The sequence below is a fragment of the Pan troglodytes genome, chromosome 20 (assembly GCF_028858775.2).
Source record: "Pan troglodytes isolate AG18354 chromosome 20, NHGRI_mPanTro3-v2.0_pri, whole genome shotgun sequence".
Classification (NCBI taxonomy): Eukaryota; Metazoa; Chordata; class Mammalia; order Primates; family Hominidae; genus Pan; species Pan troglodytes.
The window spans coordinates 48391641-48411049 of NC_072418.2; the positions used below are offsets into that span (position 1 = coordinate 48391641).

The 19409-nt window shown below is 51.8% G+C and overlaps 1 protein-coding gene across 8 annotated transcripts in view; it reads right to left on the minus strand.

The window, feature by feature from the left end:
* The window catches only part of ERCC1 (ERCC excision repair 1, endonuclease non-catalytic subunit), a 69371-nt gene that overhangs the window by 24406 nt on the left and 25556 nt on the right, over positions 1–19409 (minus strand). For 3 of the 8 annotated variants that reach the window (XM_063800170.1, XM_063800165.1, XM_024351046.3), the window contains exons 1-2: positions 16595–16726; positions 15130–15201 (exon numbers count right to left, since the gene is read on the minus strand). The exons of 1 other annotated variant lie outside the window; for it this stretch is intronic. Coding sequence is in view for 1 of the 7 variants with exons in the window: in XM_054672408.2 (XP_054528383.1) it covers positions 15050–15084 (35 nt within the window). In the remaining 6 variants the exon portion in view is untranslated. Of the gene's footprint in view, positions 1–15049; positions 15202–16594; positions 16840–17424; positions 17498–19409 lie in introns of those variants that run through there. 4 more of the 8 variants (XM_063800164.1, XM_063800157.1, XM_054672408.2 and 1 more) reach the window with 3 other exon arrangements.

Consider the following 19409-nt stretch of genomic DNA (forward strand, 5'->3'; position numbering starts at 1 on the left):
TCACTTGAACCCGAGAGGCAGAGGTTGCAGTGAGCCGAGATTGTGCCACTGCACTCCAGCCTGGCCAACAGCAAGACTGTCTCACACACACAAAAAAAAAAAAAGAGGAAGAAGAAGAAGAGACCTGTCCATGCGCCCTGGCTCACACCTGTAATCCCAGCACTATGGGAAGCTGAGGCTGGCAGATCGCTTGAGCCCAGGAGTTTGAGACCAGCCTGGGCAACATGGTGAAACACCGTGTCTCTCCAAAAAATACAAAAAAAAAAAAAAATCACATGGCTTGGTGGCATGTGCCTGTAGTCCCACGTACTCGGGAGGCTAAGGTGGGAGGATCACTTGAGCCCAAAAAGGTCAAGGCTGCAGAGGGCCATGATCATGACAATGCACTCCAGCCTGGGCAACTGAGTAAAGCCCTATCTCAAAAAAAAGAAAAGAGAATCTATCTGGCAGTTTTCTCTCTTGCCTTCCAATCGTTGCATCTCATTTATTTTTCTTGTCTTACAGCATTTTTTTGTTTTTGTTTTTATTTTCCGAGACTGAGTCTTGCTCTGTCACCCAGGCTGGAGTGCAGTGGTACGACCTCAGCTCACTGCAACCTTCGCCTCCCGGGTTCAAGCATTCTCCTGCCTCAGCCTCCCGAGCAGCTGGGACTACAGGCGCACATTGCCACACCCGGCCTTTTTTAAAATTTTTTTTTATTTTTATTTTTATTATTTTTTTTGAGACAGAGTTTCGCTCTTGTTGCCCAGGCTGGAGTGCAATAGTGCGATCTTGGCTCACGGCAACCTCTGCCTCCTGGGTTCAAGCGATTCTGCTGTCTCAGCCTTCTGAGTAGCTGGGATTACAGGCATGCACCACCACGCCCGGCTAATTTTTTGTATTTTTTTTTTTAGTAGAGATGGGGTTTTTCCATGTTGGTCGGGCTGGTCTCAAACTCCTGACCTCAGGTGATCCACCTGCTTCAGCCTCCCAAAGTGCTGCAATTACAGGCATGAGCCATGGTGCCTGGCCAAATTTTTGTATTTTTAGTAGAGACGGGGTTTCCCCATGTTGGCCAGGCTGGTCACAGACTCCTGACTTCATGATCCATCCACCTTGGCCTCCCAAAGTGCTGGGATTACAGGCATGAGCCACTGTGCCAGGCCCATTTTACAGCATTTCAAACACTTCCAGGACTATGCCACACAGTAACACTGATTCTCACAGCAGCCCTCCACACTACAACCCTCTGAGATGACTTATCTCACCATGCCCATTTTACAGAGGGAGAAACTGAGGCACAGGGAAGGTAGACTCTTATCCAAGGCCACATAGCAGGTAAACAACCAAACTAGGACTCCAACCAAACCTTGTGCTCTCAGTCTCAACCTTAAAAGAAAACTCAATAAACATTCTGGCCTTTTTGTTTTTGTTTTGAGACCTTTATTCTGTTACGCAGGTTGGAGTGCAGTGTGATGATCACAGCTCACTGCAGCCTCAAACTCCTAGGCTCAAGCAAACCTCCTACCTCAGCCTCACAAGTAGCTGGGACTATAGGTGTGCACCACCAGAGCTGGCTATTTTTGTGTAGAGATGGGGTCTCGCTATGTTGCCCAGGCTGCTGATCTCAAACTGCTGGCCTCAAGGGATCCTCCTGCCTCGGACTCCCAAAGTGTTGGGATTACAGGTGTGAGCCTCCATGTTCAGTCCACATTCTGTACTTTTTTTTTTTTAGATGGAGTCTCACTCTGTTGCCCAGGCTGGAGAGCAGTGGCGCAATCTTGGCTCACTGCAACCTCTGCCTCCCGGATTCAAGTGATTCTCTCAAGTCTCAGCCTCCCAAGTAGCCGGGAGTACAGACATGTACCACCACGCCCGGCTAATATTTTTTGTATTTTTAGTAGAGATGGGGTTTCACCATGGTGGCCAGGTTGGTCTTGAACTCCTGACCTCAGTTGATCTGCCCACCTCATCCTCCCAAAGTGCTGAGATTACAGACATGAGCCACCGTGCCCAGCCTATTTTTTTTAAACGGGAAAAATATCTGTAAATTTCCACAGTGACCCACGGAGCTTGGATGAAGAGCGGGAAGCCTGAGGTCTCCTTCAGTCTCCATCCTCTCTCTGAGCCTCAGTTTCCTTCCCTATGTGGAAGGGTTGGAAAAGATGTTCTCTAAAAGCCTCAGAAACTCTGCTGTTAGCGTGGAGGAGACAGAAGCTCAAACAGATTGCATTAGTTTCTTAACGGCTACTATAACAAATTACCCCCAATTCAGTGATTTAAAACAAGAGAAATTCAGCCGGGCACCGTGGCTCACGCCTGTAATCCCAGCACTTTGGGAGGCCGAGGCGGGCGGATCACGAGGTCAAGAGATCGAGACTATCCTGGTCAACATGGTGAAACCCTGTCTCTACTAAAAATACAAAAAATTAGCCAGGCATGGTGGCGGGCGCCTGTACACCCAGCTACTCGTGAGGCTGAGGCAGGAGAATGGCGTGAACCCAGGAGGCGGAGCTTGCAGTGAGCCGAGATCACGCCACTGCACTCCAGCCTGGGTGACAGTGAGACTCTGTCTCAAACAAACAAACAAACAAAAAAAGTTTTGTACAGATGAAGCGGGGGGGCGGGGTCTTGCTCTGTGGCCTACGCTGATCTCAAACTCCTGGCCTTGACATTGCAATCTGCCCGCCTTGGCCTCCCAAAGGGCTGAGATTACGAGTGTGAGCCACCCTGGCCTAAACATTTAAAACGACATGTGTGACAGCCAGGCATGGTAGCCTGCACTTGTAATCCCAGCTCCTTGGAAAGCTGAGGTGGGAGGACCCCTTGACACCAAGAGTTGGAGATCAACCTGGGCAATACAGTGAGACTCCATATATAGTGGATTCCAATATAGTGAGACTTTAAAATATAAAATAAGGGCCGGGCATAGTGGCTCACGCGTGTAATCCCAGCACTTTGGGAGGCCAAGGTGGGTGAATCACCTGAGGTCAGGAGTTCGAGACCAGCCTGACCAACATGGTGAAACCCCATCTCCACTAAAAATACAAAATTAGCCAGGCGTTGTGACACATGCCCGTAATCCCAGCTACTCGGGAGGCTGAGGGAGGAGAATCGCTTGAACCCAGGAGGCAGAGGTTGCAGTGAGCCTTGATCACGCCACTGCACTTCAGCCTGGGCGACAGGAGCGAGACTTCATCTCAAAAAAGAAAAAGAAAAAGAAAAAAAATATATATATATATATATAAATAAGTAAAAATAAATTCGTACATATGGATCTAGCAGACTCATATACCTCTGGTTATATTTCCAAAGGAATTGAAATCAGGATGTCGAAGGGATATCTGCACTCTCAAGTTCATTGCAGCACTGGTCACAATAGCCAAGATATGGAGTCAACCTCAGTGTCCATCAAGGGACATAATGGATAAAGCAAATGTTGCATATACACACGATGGAATACTATACAGCCTTGAAAAGGGAGGAAATTCTGCCATTCAAGACAACATGGATGGAACTGGAGGACATTATTCTAAGTGAAATAAACCAGACACAGAAAGACAAACACCACATGATCCCACTTTTATATGGAATCTTAAAAAGTCGAGCTCATAGAAACAGTATAAAGGTGGCTACTAGAGTCTAGGGAAGTGGGAGAGGGTTGGGAAAAGAGAAGATGTTGATCAAAGGGTGCAAAGTTTCAGCGAGACTGGAGGAATATATTTCAGTGATCTATTGCACAGCATGGTAACCACAGTTAATACTAATGTATTGTGTATTTCAAAGTTGCTAAAATAGAGTTTAAATTTTTTTAATTTGTAAATATTATTTTTTATTTTTTGTCACTACATGTTCTCATCTGATTTTTTTTTTTTTTTTTTTTTTGAGACGGAGTCTCGCTCTGCTGCCCAGGCTGGAGTGCAGTGGCACAATCTCGGCTCACTGCAGCCTCTGCCTCCTGGGTTCAAGTGATTCTCCTGCCTCTGCCTCCCGAGTAGCTGGGACCACAGGCGTGTGACACCACGCCCAGCTAAATTTTTTTTGTATTTTTAGTAGAGATGGGATTTCACCGTGTCAGCCAGGATGGTGTCGATCTCCTGACCTCGTGATCCACCCGCCTCCGTCTCCCAAAGTGCTGGGATTACAGGCGTGAGCCACTGTGCCCGGCCTCTCATCTGATTTTTTTTATTTTTATTATTGTGCTTTTTGTAGAGATGGCATCTCACTACATTGCCCAGATTAGTCTCCAACTCCTGGGCTCAAGCCATCCTCCTGCTTCGGCCTCCCAAACTGCTGGATTTATAGGCGTGAGTCACTGCACCTGGCCCTGACATCTTGATGTCAATTTATTTGCAATATACACCCAGAAGTGGGATTGCTGGATCCATATGTGTAATTTTATTTTTTATGTGTTTGTTTGTTTGTTTGTTTGTTTGTTTTAAGACAGTCTCACTCTGTCGCCCAGGCTGGAGTGCAGTGGCACAATCTCGGCTCACTGCAACCTTTGCCTCCCATGCTCCTGTGATCCTCCTACCTCAGCCTTCTGAGTAGCTGGGACTACAGGTGTGCACTATCACGCCCGGCTAATTATTTTTATTTATTATTATTATTATTATTTGAGACAGAGTTTTGTTCTTTTTGCCCAGGCTGGAGTGCAATGGCTGGATCTCGGCTCAGCGTGACCTCTGCCTCCCTGGGTCCAGCAATTCTCCTGCCTCAGCCTCCCAAGTAACTGGGATTATAGGCATGCGCCACCACGCCCGGCTAATTTTGTATTTTTAGTAGAGACGGGGTTTCTCCGTGTTGGTCAGGCTGGTCTCGAAATCCCGACCTCAAGTGATCCGCCCCACTCGGCCTCCCGAAGTGCTGGGATTACAGGTGTGAACCACCGCGCCCGGCCCGAAGTTATTCCTCTTATCTGACTGTAGTTTGGTATTTTTTAACCGGCATCTCTCTGTTCTTCCTCTCCCAACCCCATCTCTACTAAAAATACAAAATTAGCCAGCCGTTGTGGCGCATGCCTGTAATCCCAGCTACTTGGGAGGCTAAGGCAGGAGAATTTCTTGCACCCAGGAGGTGTAGGTTGCAGTGAGCTGAGATCGCACCACTGCACTCCAGCCTGGGCGACAGAGCGAGACTCTGTCTCAAAAAACAAAAACAAACAAACAAAAAAACAAATAGCGCCTCGTTTTCTGGGAGGCAGTGAATTCCCCATTTAGGAAGTGTCCAAGCTCAAGTTGAAATGATGGTACATTGCGATTCATGCTGCAATGCCTCAACCCAGTTCCTCTCCGGACCTCAGTTTCCTCATTTATAAAATGGGTGTGGACGACGAGGTCAGATTTAAAAAAATAATAATAGTAGTTAATAATAATAGGCCGGGTGCAGTGGCTCAGGCCTTTAATCCCAGCACTTTGGGAGGCCGAGGTAGCAGGATCGCTTGAGCCCAGGAGTTCTAGACAATCCTGGGGCAATATAGCGAGATTCTATCTCAAAGAAATAATCATAATCATAATAAAAATAAATGAATAGATAAGCTGAGACGGACTCAGGCCCAGCTCCTGCCTGCGATCCCTGCGGGGGCCACCAGGGGGCGCGGCGCCCCTGCCCAAAACTCCGCCGTCGGCTCTGAACCCCGGCGGACGCGTCCCGACGCCCCTGGAAGATTCTGCGCCCTGCCGGCTCGCCGGCGCCCGGGAGCCCGGGAGGCGGGTGTGCACGCGGGGTGTCCAGGGCGCCCCCGATCGAGGCCCCCTCGCCGTGCCTCGGGGTAGGGGGACGGCTGTGACTCAGGCGCGCGCTCCTCCCCGGAGCCCTCAGTGGTCGCGAGGGGGCGCGCACGGCCTCGGGAACCCGCGCGGCGCCGCGTCCATTTTTACCCCAGCGCCGCTAAAAATAGTTGCCGCGCTCCGAGCCGAGCCGAGCCCGAAATAGCGGCCCCCAGATAAGGCAGGACGACTCAGCGCTTCCGGGGAGCGGAAGGGGGAGCGCGCGGGGGGAGCGGTGCTGGGCGCAGCCCGGCCGAGCAGGCGCCGCTGTCCCCAGTGCACCCCCACTCTGCCCTGGCGGTCACACTCGCCCCCGACTGCGACCTCCGCCCCGCCGCTAGCTTGGCTGCCTTCCTACGTCCCCCACATTGTATCCTCATCCCCTGTCCCCCATCCTCAGCTTCACCTCCATTCCTCATCATAATTCCCCCCTCCCCTACACCCCCAGCGATGTCCCCCACTGGTACTCATCTGCATCCGCCAGCCTGTCCTACTCCTGTCCCTATTTCCCCTCTCCACCCTCATCGCCAATCTCCTGTCGTCCTGAATCTGCCCCCTTACCATCTCTGTCCTCAAGGCCAACCTTTATGGGGGCAGAGCAGGGCGAGAGGGTCACAGGGAGTCAGGAGACCTGCGGGCTGAGGGCTGAGGGCTGGGGGTGAGGATCTGATTTCTTGGTTTGTTTCTACTGTGGGCAGGGGTAGGCTTAGATCTGGGGGTTGGAGCATGGGACACTTCAGTCTGGCCTAGTCTTCAGAGCTGAGGCGAGGCATGGCCAGCATCACGGCTCATTCTGTGACCAGGGTCGGGGCTCAGGCTGGGGAAGGATGACCGTCTTTGTCACCAAGTTTGATCACTGTGTCACCAGAGTTAGGGCTCAGCCTTGAGCCGTTTCTTTATTTACCTACCTCCACTAATATTTTTTATTTCAGACAAGGTCTTGCTCTGTCACCCAGGCTGGAGTGCAGTGTTGCCCATGCTGGAATGCAGTGCTGGGATCTTAGCTGACTGCAGCCTTGAACTCCTGGGTTCAAGAGATCCTCCCACCTCAGCCTTCCTAGTAGCTGGGACTACAGGTGTGCACCACCACACCTGGCTAATTTTTAATTTTTTTGTAGAGACAGAGTCTCCATGCCTTGCCCGCCTTGTCCAGGGTGGTCTTGAGCTCCTGGCCTCAAGCTATCCTCTGGCCTCCTCCTAGGAAGGCACTGAAATGACAGGCATGAGCTACAGAGCCCGCCTCCACTAAGATTCTTTCCTCCCTTGCAAGTCAGTGATTGGACACAACAGTTCCAGGCCTTGGGAACAGTCAGAACTCTGTTCCCTGGGCCTAGGTCTTCCCTTTGCACTGAGATCATCTAAGGGCCTCCCCATTTCCATATCCTGAGATTCTCAGTGCCCACTCCAAGCATCAGTGTCAGGCCTCAAGGACCTACACTGCATGTTCTGGGGGTTTAAAGGGAGCACACTGACTTCCCTGAGGGTGACAGAGGTCAGAATGAGTGACTAAGGTCTTGGGCCTGGCCCTGACCCTGCAGTGGGCGGGAGAGATAGCCAGTTGAGGCCTAGGTCTCCACCCACGTAGCAGGGTGGATGGCGGGGGGGGGTCATCCCTGAGATGAAATGTGGGTGGAAGATACCTAGATAAGTTTCAGAGTCAGTCCAGAGATGGTAATTTTTAAGTAACTTCTAAAATTTTCGAGTAGCTGGGATTACAGGCGCCTGCTACCAAGCCTGGCTAATTTTTGTATTTTTTTGTAGAGACGGGGTTTTACTATGTTGGCCAGGCTGGTCTCAAACTCCTGACCTCAAGTGATCCGCCCACTTCGGCCTCCCAAAGTGCTGGGATTACAGGCGTAAGCCACTGCATCCAGCCTAATTTTTTTTTTTTTTTTTTTCTGAGACGGAGTCTTGCTCTGTCACCCAGGCTGGAGTGCAGTGGCGGGATCTCAGCTCACTGCAACCTCTGCCTCCTGGGTTCAAGTGGTTCTCCTGCCTCAGCCTCCCGAGTAGCTGAGACTACAGGCCAGGCGCGTGCCACCACGCCCAGCTAACTTTTTGTATTTTTAGTAGAGATGGGGTTTCACTGTGTTAGCCAGGATGGTCTCGATCTCCTGACCTCATGATCTGCCTGCCTCGGCCTCCCAAAGTGCTGGGATTACAGGTGTGAGCCACTGCGCACAGCACTTTTTTTTTATTATTTTTTTTTAATTTTGAAAACTGTTTCGAGGCCAGGTGCGGTGGCTCATGCCTGTAATCCCACCCAGCACTTTGGGAGGCCGAGGTGGGAGGATTGCTTGAGCCCAGGAGTTCAAGACCAGCCTCGACATTATAGTGAGATCTCATCTCTGGGAAAAAAAATTTTTTTTTAATTAGCCAAGTGTGGTGGCATGCACCTGTGGTCCCACCTACTCAGGAGGCTGAGGTGGGTGGGAGGATCGGTTGAGCCCAGGAGGTGGAGGTTGCAGTGAACCGAGATGGCACCACTACACTCCAGCGTGGGCAACAGAGACCCTGTCTCAAAAAAAAAAAAAAAAAAAAAAAAAAGAAGAAAAAAAGTTTTGGTAACTACAAAAGGGTATACCTTGGAAAAGTAAATTTCCCTCCCACTCTGATCCCCACTTCTCAATATTAACTATTTTTTATGTATCTTGGCCAGTAGGATTCACTGAGCTCTCACGATGTCCCTGGCCTATGCAAAGCCCATCACAGAAATGAAGTGGCTGGAATCATTCAGCACTCAGTGAGTAGGCCAGACCCCATTGCTATGCCCATTTTAGAGATGGGAAAACTGAGGCTTGGAGAGGTGCAAGGATGTGTCCTTTTGAGGGCCTGGTTCTGAAGGCTTTTCAAAGTTGAGGCAAGGAAGTGGATGAGATCAAAGAGGCAAGGTTCAGGCCAGGATACAAATCCCAGGGAGGGTGACAGGGGTGGGGAGTCAAGGAAGGCTGCCTGGAAGAAGACTAAGGGTAGCCAGGAAGGCATCTTCCAGAACCTTCTGATGGAGGGCTTGGATGGAAGTAGATAACTCTGTTTGGCAGGCTGAGGAACCACCAGCAGCAGGGCGTGGCCCCTCCTCAGACCCACAGCATCCCAGAGGTATGTATAGAAGAAGCAGGCTGCTTAATGACATCTCAGGGACACATCTCAGTGATAGCACAGCCGGCTTAGTTATGACGTCTGAGTGATTTGCCAACTGCTTTAAGACCAGCATCCCTAGTCATGCCCCGCGGGGGGGATGAAGATAAGAGGAAGTGACAGGCCATCGGGGGAGGAAGGGGAGATGCAGTCACACACAGACCAGGGACTCAGGAGCTGAGGGATGTGTGGTGCCCTCTGCACTAGGGAGGGGTCTCCCAGCTGCCTGGGTGTGAGGGTCCATCTTATTGATTTGTCTAGTGAAGGAGGCCAGGCTCCAAGGAGGTATGGCTGTAGTCAGTCACACTCAGTTTGGGATGGGGTCCGCCCAGGGGCTGCAAGGATCAGTCACTGCTGTGTCCCCATCACCTAAGGCAGTAACTGGGACACAGCCGGCGCTCCATACATCTTTACTGAATGAATGAATCGAATGAAAAGGGTCAGCACCGTCTGGGACTCAGTTTACCCTCGTGGTCATTGGGCTGCTTCAACCAAGGGGATCGCTAAGAACACCCCTCCCCACCTTGGGTCCCAGATCGCAGATCGCCAGTGAGTAAGAAAACGGGTTCGCGCCGTTGGTGGACTCCGCCCACTTGTGATGTTACGAGCCGCTCCCCCAGGATCCCGACCCAGGCGTCTCCCTTGGGATGGGGGCGGAGAGGAACCCGGGAGTCCAGACTCAGGCCCCTCCCCCGGGAGCAGGCGGGCCGGGCAGGGTTACACAACCCGTCGTCGCGTCCCGAGGGAAGTCGCCGGATGTCCTGGCCGGGCCGGGGACAATGGGCAAGGAGGGCCCCTCCCGCAGGAACCTGGAAGTGGCAGGGGCTCCCCCTCTTCTGATTCACCCTTGTTTCCGGCCCGGTTTAGCCTCCTTCTCCCTGGGGATCCTATCTCCTCCCAACTCTACCCTCCTGTGGCCCTGCAGTTCGGTTCTTTCTCCGAACCGGCAAACCTCTCTCCTCTACACCCCGTACCCCGTCCTTTCACACCTCCCCAACGCCCCCCGAAACTCTCTGCCCTCACACTCATCGCTTGTAATTCCCGAATCCCCTAAACTTCCAGTGTCCCCGGTCCTTCCTTCACTCATCCATACCGGGCCCCTCTTCCCACCCCGTCAACTACCCCCACTATCCTGCCCAGGCCCTCCCAATCCCCTCCCCGGGCTCCCCCAAGCTTTCCTCAATATCTCCCAGCCCTCCCTAGCCCCCGACTCACCCGCTTCCCTCCAACTGACCCCAATACACTCTCTTGTCCTCCTAATCCCAGCCTCCCGCAGTTCCCTCCTGTCTCCTCGAACTGCCCCATGTCCCTACCTCATCTCCCCAAATCCTGTTCCCCATTTCCCCCCCTCCCCCAGCCAGCCGCTTCGCCCCCCACCCCGGAGCCCCTCCCCGCCCCTAGGCCCAAGGCCGGCCCGCGCCCCTCCCGGGCGCGCTCCCACGCCCGGCGCGGGTTCCCAGGCCGCCCCCCCGCGGTGGCCCAGAGACCCAGTTTGCTGCGGCAAAACATTGGTCTCCGGGCAACAGGCCCCGCCCCGCCCCAGGGCCGCCAGATGAGGCTGGGCGGTCAGGAGGCCACCGGGCCGGGACGGAGCACCCAGGCCTGCGCGCCAAACCCTCGGCCTTGGCCCCCAGAGGCCTCAGGGCGCAGAAACCCGGAGACTGAGGCGCAGCAAAGAGGAGATACAGAGATCAGGGCCCCGGAGCAAGAAATTCGGAGACATGCGTGGAGGCCGAAGCAACAGGGAACTGTCGGGGCGCAGAGATATAAGGAAAGACCACGCCACAGATGGAACAAGGACGGGGCCCAGAAATAAGCACAGAAATAATGCAGTTACACACGGGCAACACCGAGGCCGGCAGGGACGCCCCTGATGGCAGAATAATCCATCTTTAGTCCTCAGGACCTTTGCACTCAGTTCGAGGGGCTTCCCCTCTCTGACTCTGTTTCTGTATTTGTAAAATGGGGACATTAATACGCAGCGCTTAGCAAATCGGGCTGTTCTGACGATTCAGTGAATTCGCAGACCCAGAGCTTGTAGCACAATTCCTGGCATGTACACTCATCATTCATTCATTCAACCGATTTTTTGTTGTTGTTGTTATTGTTGTCTGAGAGGAGTTTCGCTCTGTGGCCCAGGCTGGAGTGCAGTGGTACCATCTGGGCTCACTGCAACCTCCGCCTCCTGAGTTCAAGCAATTCTCCTGCCTCAGCCTCCCAGGTAGCTAGGATTACAAGCCTGTGCCTCCACGCCCAGCTATTTCTTGTATTTTTAGTAGAGACACGGTTTCACCATATTGGCCAGGCTGGTCTGAACTCCTGACCTCAAGTGATCCACCCACCTTGGCCACCCAAAGTGCTGGGATTAGAGGTGTGAGCCACGGCACCTGCCCCAATCAACAGGTATTTATTGAGCATCTACTACATGCCAGGCACTGGTAAGGACTGTGAGAATGCAGTATTGAACAAGACAAAGCTCTCTGTTCTGGAAGCTTACTCTTTGGAAATTGGGAGGGGGATGACCAACAATAAATGAACAAATGAGCAAATTAAGCAAATTATATAGTACTTTGGAAAGTAGTAAGTGCTGGGAAAAGCAGAGACAGGGGGCTGGGGGTTGCTATTTTAAATGGGATGGTCAGGGAAGGCCTAAATGAGAAGGTGATGTTTGAGCAAAGACTAGAAGTTGGTTTGGGAGAAGCCATGCAGATATGTGGCCTAAGCAAGTGCAAAGGGTGTAAGGTGAAGACATGTCTGGTGTGTTGGAGGAACAGGGAGGCAGCTAGTGTGGGTGGACAGACAGAACGTGGGGAGGGCACTGGAGCAGAAGAGGTCAGAGAGACTAAGGGCTGATCCCGCAGGGCCTGATGGGCTGAGGTGAAGTCTTTTACAGAGTGGGTCAGGAGCTATGGGAGGGTTTTGAGCAAAAGAGGGATGTGAACTGTTTCTTATTTGTTAATTAATTTATTTATTTATTTATTTTGAGACAGAGTTTCTTTCTTGCTGCCCAAGCTGGAGTGCAATGGCGTGGTCTCGGCTCACTGCAACCTCCGCCTCCTGGGTTCAAGCGATTCTCCTGCCTCAGCCTCCCAAGTAGCTAGGATTACAGGCGCGTGCCACCACGCCTGGCTAATTTTTTTTTGCATTTTTATAGAGATAAGGTTTCACTCAACGCAATGTTGGCCAGGCTGGTCTCGAACTCCTGACCTCAGGTGATTTGCCCACCTCAGCCTCCCAAAGTGCTGGGATTACAGGCGTGAGCCACCGCGCCTGGCTTGTTTTTTATTTTAACAGGGTCCTTTGGGTTGTAGGTGGGGAATAGACTTTGGAGGACAAGTGTGGAGTCAGGGAGACCAGTCACTGTCATGGTCCAGTTGAGTCCAATGGTGACTTGGACTAGGAGGTAGTAGGGATCGATTCTGGAGGCCTTTAAGTTAAGAGCGGCAAAATTTGCTGACAAGCACATTCATAGCAAGCCATCAGTAGATGGCAGCACTTTCCATTATGTTAGGTGGTACTCACCACATCCCCATAAAAGTTAACATCCCTATTTTACAGATGTGCAAACTGAGGCCCAAAGAGGTCACTTAACTTGCCTAAGGTCTCACGGCTCAGTCTAGCTCCAAAGATGGTACCCCTCTATTGGGACAGCTATTCCCAAGCCCACACACCCGAACATAACGCTCTCAGCGCCTAGATTTACATCTAAACCTGTACTCATCCATGTGGGCCCCAGGACTCCCGGAGCCATGTCCTCATCAGTCACATGTAGAAAGTAGGAGCTGGGCCGGGAGAGGTGGCTCACAACTGTAATCCCAGAACTTTGGGAGGCCAAGGAGGGCAGATCACGAGGTCAGGAATTCGAGACCAGCCTGACCAACATGGTGAAACCTCATCTCTACTAAAAATAAAAAAATTAGCTGAGTGCAGTGGCAGGCGCCTGTAATCTCAGCTACTCAGGAGGCTGAGGCAGGAGAATCATTTGAACCCGGGAGGTGGAGGTTGCAGTGAGCCAAGAACGCGCCATTGCACTCCAGCCTGGGTGACAGGGTGAGACTGTCTAAAAAAAAAAGAAAAGAAAAGAAAGTAGGGGCCAGATGGGGAGAATGCTGGCCCAGGACACTTGCTCAGAGGCAGGTTGGCACAGGCACAGAGGGTCCACCCAGAACCTCCCAGCCCAGCATCTGGCTCCCACATCCAATCACGGCCTAGGCCTGGCACACCCCAGCACTACGTGCAGCAACATGTTAAACACAGTCACGCATACACACGGAGATGTGGCCTTCTGCTCTGGGAATGCATTTTCAGGCAGTGTGCAGAAAACACAGATTTGCTTCTTTTTTTTTTTTTTTTTTTTTTTTGAGACGGAGATTTGCTCTTGTCATCCAGGGTGGAGTACAGTGGCGGGATCTAGGCTCACTGCAACGTCTCCCTTTCAGGTTCAAGCGATTCTCCTGCCTCAGCCTCCTGAGTAGCTGGAACTACAGGCACGTGCCACCACACCCAGCTAATTTTGTATTTTTAGTAGAGACAGGGTTTCACCATGTCGGTCAGGCTGGTCTTGAACTCCTGACCTCAGGTGGTCCACCTGCCTCCGCCTCCCAAAGTGATGGGATTACAGGCGTGAACCACTGTGCCGGGCATCTATCTCTTTATGTCTCTGTATCTCTCTGTTTTCTTTTCTTGTCTCTATCTCTGACCTTTGTCTCACTCTGACCCAGCTCTGTCTCTCTCACGCCTCCACACTCAGGATCCTCTAACTACCGCAGAATGACTCTTGTCCTGTGTTTCCATAGGACCTCACCTATTATGTACCATGAGAACCTGGCCTCTGGACAGGCGTGTCCAGCCCCAGGTCGGCAATTCTGGCTGGTTGCTCGGAATCACCTGGGGAGTAACTCACATAGCATAATTCTCTGGGCTTCTTTCTCTGAGATTTTTTTTTTTTTTTTTTGAGATAGTATCTTGCTCTGTCACCCAGGCTGGAGTGCAGTGGCACAATCTCAGTTCACTGCAACCTCTGCCTCCCAGGTTCAAGTGATTCTCCTGCCTCAGTCTCCCAAGTAGCTGGGACTACAGGTGTATGCCACCAAGCCTGGCTAATTTTTGTATTTTTAATAGAGACGGGGTTTCACCATGCTGGCCATGCTGGTCTCAAACTCCTAACCTCAGGTGATCCACCCACCTCGGCCTCCCAAAGTGTTGGGATTACAGGCATAAGCCATCGCGCCCAGTCGTCTTTCTCTGAGATTCTGACCCACAGCTTGTGGGTGTGGAACTGGAGAAACCCACCTTTAAAATACTCCCCAGTGACTGGGACCCCTGCCTGCTTGTACTAGTTACTGCATCTGATTTTACAGACAGAGAAGAGCCAAGGCCCAGAGAGCAGACAGCTCACCCCAACATCACACAGCAGTCAGCTGCGAGGGGCTTGGTGCTACTCAGATTTCTCCTAAGAATGTTTGGAAACAACCTGAGGGAGAGTTAAGTAATAAAGGAAAATCACAAACAGAGACAGAGACCCAGAAAGGGACTCACGGGAATAAAAGCAGAAAGTGACAGAGATACATAGAGATGATGAGACAGAGACAGAGAAATCAGAGATAGGGTTCAGAAAAAAAGAAGAGAGAGGCTGGGCACAGTTGCTCACGCCAGTAATCCCAGCACTTTGAGAGGCTGAGATGGGAGGATCTCTTGAGCCCAGGAGTTTGAGACCAGCCTGGACAGCATAGTAAGACCCCATCTTTATTTTAAAAAAACTTTTTATTAATTTAAAAAAAATGCAGAGAGAGATAAACACACATTAAGGATCAGAGGCTGAGAAAGACAAAAAGCTATTTGGGGGCCTAGAAAGACCCCCCCCCCCACCCCAGGAGGGATGTATTTTCTTTTGAAGGAGACAATACTGTCTCCTTGGCCCATGCTTTAATAGGCTCTACTTCCCAGAAACAGCCAGTGCCATGGTTTAGCAATCTCAGCCTTACCAAGCCAGGTCTCCTCCCCAGGCTTGATATGTAGGATGCACATTAAATACGTTTATATAACCTGCCCTCTGTGCAGAATCAAGGAGCTTTACATAACGTAGCCCTGTGAGTCATGCGGCAGACACGGGGCACTGACCTGACATGCCCAGTGAGAGGGGACCCCTCGCCCAGGACCTTTACCTGGAAGTGATTGTGAAGGATAAGGCATCATGCATTTCACTGAAGAGGCAGCAGAGGGTCAGAGAAGGCAAGGCACTTACTTGGGGTCACACAGCCAGGATTCAGCACAGCAAGGATTCCAACCACATCTGCTAGTGCCTTATCACGTGATCCTTTACAGAGTGGAGGAAACAATAATAAAAACACCTCTAGTAATACAACGACTGCTGTGTATTGAGTGCACCGGGCTGCAGTAAGTACTTTACAAACACCGTCTTATGTATTCCAAAATCCAGTGAGGAGCTGGACGCTGTGGCTCACGCCTGCAACCCCAGCACTTTGGGAGGCCAAGGCAGGAAGATTGGGTGAGCCCAGGAGGAGTTTGAGACCAGCCTGGGCAACATAATGAGACCCCCGTCTCTAAAAACAAAAAATAATAAAAATTAAAAATTAAAAAATTTGCCAGTGCCTATAGTCCCAGCTACTTGGTAGGCTGAGGCGGGAGGATTGCTTGAGCTCAGGAAGTGAGGCTGCAGTGAGCTGTGATCATACCACTGCACTCTAGCCTGGGCAACAGAATGAGACCTTGTCTCAAAAAAAACCAACAAAATGGCCGGGCGCGGTGGGTCACGCCTGTAATCCCAGCACTTTAGGAGGCCGAGGTGAGTGGATTACTGGAGGTCAGGAGTTCAAGACCAGCCTGGCCAACATGGTGAAACCTCGTCCCTACTAAAAATACAAAATTAGCCCAGCATGGTGGCGGGTGCCTGTAATCCCAGCTACTCGGGAGGCTGAGGCAGGAGAATCACTTGAACATGGGAGGCAAAGGTTGCCGTGAGCCGAGATCATGCCATTGCACTCCAGCCTGGGCAAAAAGAGCAAAACTCCATCTCAAACAAAACAAAAAAAGCCCAGCGAGTTAGGGACAGAATCCAGTTATTAAATAACATAATTAAACCTATTTTATACGGAGCACTTATTATGTACTAAGTGCTTTACCGGATTTGATGGTCACAATTCTAGGGGTGGGTGATGTTATCACCTCCATTTCAGGAAGGAAGGAGGCTCAGAGGAAGTCACAGGTCAAGGTTCCGGAGTGGGTAACTAAACCCAGTTCTTGCTAGCCCTGTATCTCTATCACCTACTCCCATGCATACAGGTCCACAAGCATGCCTGTGCACACGTGCAATCAATATTGCACTAACATCTCCAAACACTCTAGTTGAAATACCCAGAGCTCCCGCCTTATGTCTTTTCTCTTCCTCAAGAAGGCTAACTCAGCCTCCAATCCCCTAAACCTTCATGAGCCAGGGAAGGAACCCTCTTTCCCTCTAACGCCTCAGTTCCGCCACGCGGCCGGCCGAGGTCGGCGCTGTAAAATGCTCCTGCTCCTTTCAAAGAATGAACAGTCCAGGCCGGGCGCGGTGGCTCACGCCTGTAATCCCAACACTTTGGGAGGCCTAGGCGGGTGGATCAACTGAGTTCAGGAGTTCGAGACCAGACTGACTAACATGGCGAAACCCCGTCTCTACTAAAAATACAAAAATTGGTCGTGATGGTGCGCACCTGTAATCCCAACTACTGTGGAGGCTGAGGCAGGAGAATCGCTTGAACCCGGGAGGCAGAGGTTGCAGTGAGCCGAGATCGCGCCATTGCACTCCAGCCTGGGCCACAGAGCGAAAACGAGACTCCGTCTCAAAAAAAAAAAAAAAAAAAAAAAAAGAGAGAGAGAATGAACAGTCGGCCGGCGTTGCCCGGCAGCGCCGCGCCGGTTGCCGGGCAACGTCAACAAACGACGCGGCCGCCGTCTCCGTGCGCCCCCCCCCACGCCCGCGCAGACGCGGTGACGCGACGGACTGTGGAACGCCGTCGCCTAGCAACGCGAGGGCTGTTTGTCCCGGGCTGGGTGGCGCGGCCGCACAAGGCGCAGCCAGGACCGGCCCGGGCGGACAGACCGGCCCGCCGGGAGCCCGGGGCGGGGGGTGGAGGGGATTGCGGTGATGGAAGCGGGGGAGAACCGGGTTCCCAAATTACCGGTTTCCCTTTAGACAGCCGCCGTCTGTTGTCGCCCGCTCCTCCTGTCTGCCCCAGGACCGCCTCCGCTCGGGTATCTGTCCGTCTGCGCCCCCTCCTCCCTGGCATGTCCGTCTGTCCAGCGCCTCCCGCGCTGTGGCTGTCTCATATCCCCCCCAAACCATCACAACCAAAATAGGGACAAGCACACACTTCGCTGGCCTGCCGTTTCTGCCTTGGACTGCCGGATTTCCGGGTGCATCGTTGCGGTTGGGGTCCCCACCAGGGGAGACAGACAGACAAAGGGAGACAACCTGTTCACACTCAAGCCACAGCCCCAAAGCCCTCCCGTTCCTTTCCCCGCTCCCTTGGGGTTCTCTTGCCTGTCTTTCTCGAGCCTCTTTCAAGAGACAGGCAGCCCGTGGTCCTTCCATCCTGTGTCCGGGAAGCTGTCCACAGCTGGGAGGTTCTAACAACTCATCCCCAACACACACTCCCAACACCCCCCCATCCAGTAGCTTCATGTGACCAGGGCTGGGGCGAATCTCCGAGCAGAGAGAAGAAATTGAGTGTGTGACAGTGTGAATGGATGTGACTATAGGTGAGCAACAGTCGGTGACAATGTGCACATCTGGTATTTCCTGTGTGAGAGCAAAACTGCAGGACTCAGTGAGTGGTTTCTGTGGTTTGCACTTGTGTATCTGGGTGTATGGGAGTGTGTAGCCCTGCTGACTGTGTAGATACGAATGTGTGTGCAGTTGTGAGTCTTACATGTGGTCATCTATGTGAAACAATGCCTGTATAAGTACCCATGGATGTGCACGGTTTTGCCTCTAGCCATGCATTTCTGGTTCTGTGTGTGTGTGTTTCTGGTTTTTTCGTTTGTTTTTTAGAGATGGGGTCTGGCTGTGTTGCCCAGGCTGGTCTTAAACTCCTGGGCTCAAGCGATCCCCCCCGTCTCAGCCTCCCGACTAGTGGGGACTACAGGCAAGCGCCACTACACTCGGCTAATTTTCTGGGTTTTTTTGTAGAGACAGGATCTTGCTGTGTTGCTCAGGCTGGTCTCCAATTCCTGGTCCCAAGTGATCCTCCCACCTCGGCCTTCCACCACAGTGCTAGGATTATAGGCATGAGCCACCATGCCTAGCCATGTGTTTCTGGATTTCTGTGTGTAACCATGCAGGTACCTGCGTTTGCGTACAGATTATTTTTCAGAGCTCCCTCCACAGCATTCATTGCAATGTCTAATTATATATTTGTTCCTTTGTTTACTCTCCATCTCCCCCACTGGACTGTGCACCCTGTGAGGGCAGGACCCAGGGCTGTTGTGGTCACTGCCAGGTCCCCAGCACCACCCTGCACAGAGAAGGTGCTCAGTAATTCCTTGTTGGGTAAATAACTCTTATGTCCATGTCGAGCACACACATCCATGTAACCCTGCAAGTGATTTTGTGGTACTGGGTCTTCTGTGTGTGTCTAGAAGCTGCGTGGGCCATAGCACAGGAGGGTCTCTGTAGCCATGTAGCTCTAATTTTTGGCACCCCCCACAGTGCATGGCACATATCAGAGCCTCATGGCACATATCAGGGCCACGTGGAGTAGGAGGCCAGGTGCACTGGCTCACACCTGCAATCCCAGCACTTTGGGAGGCTAAGGCAGGAGGATCACTTGAGACCTGGAGTTCAAGACTAGCCTGGGCAACAAGGTGAGACCCTGTCTCTACACATAATACAAAAATTAGGCCAGGCGCAGTGGCTCATGCCTGTAATCCCAGCAATTTGGGAGGCCAAGGAGGGTGGATCACCTGAGGTCAGGAGTTCGAGACCAGCCTAGTCAACATGGTGAAACCCCATCTCTACTAAAAATGAAGAAAAAAAAGCCAGGCATGGTGGCGGGTGCCTGTAATCCCACCCACTTGGAAGGCTGAAGCTAAAGAATTGCTTAAACCCGGGAGGTAGAGGTTGCAGTGATCCAAGATCACATCATTGCACTCCAGCCTGGGCAACAAGAGTGAAACTCCGTCTCAAACAACAACAACAACAATAAAAACAAAATGAAAATTAGCCGGGCATGGTGGTGCACACCTGGAATCCCAGCTACTTGGCAGGCTGTGGTGGGAGGATCATCAGAGACCAGGAGGTCAAGGCTGCAGTGAGCTGTGATTACACCACTGTACTCCAGCCTGTGCAACAGAGTGAGACTTTGTCTCAAAAGAAAAACAGAAAACAAAAACAAAAATAAAAAAAACCCTAAAAACTATGGATTTGAACTCTGTTGTCTTTTTTTTTTTTTTTTTTTTTGAGACAGAGTCTCACTCTGTCACCCAGGCTGGAGTGCAGACGTGTGATTCCGTCTCACTGCAACCTCT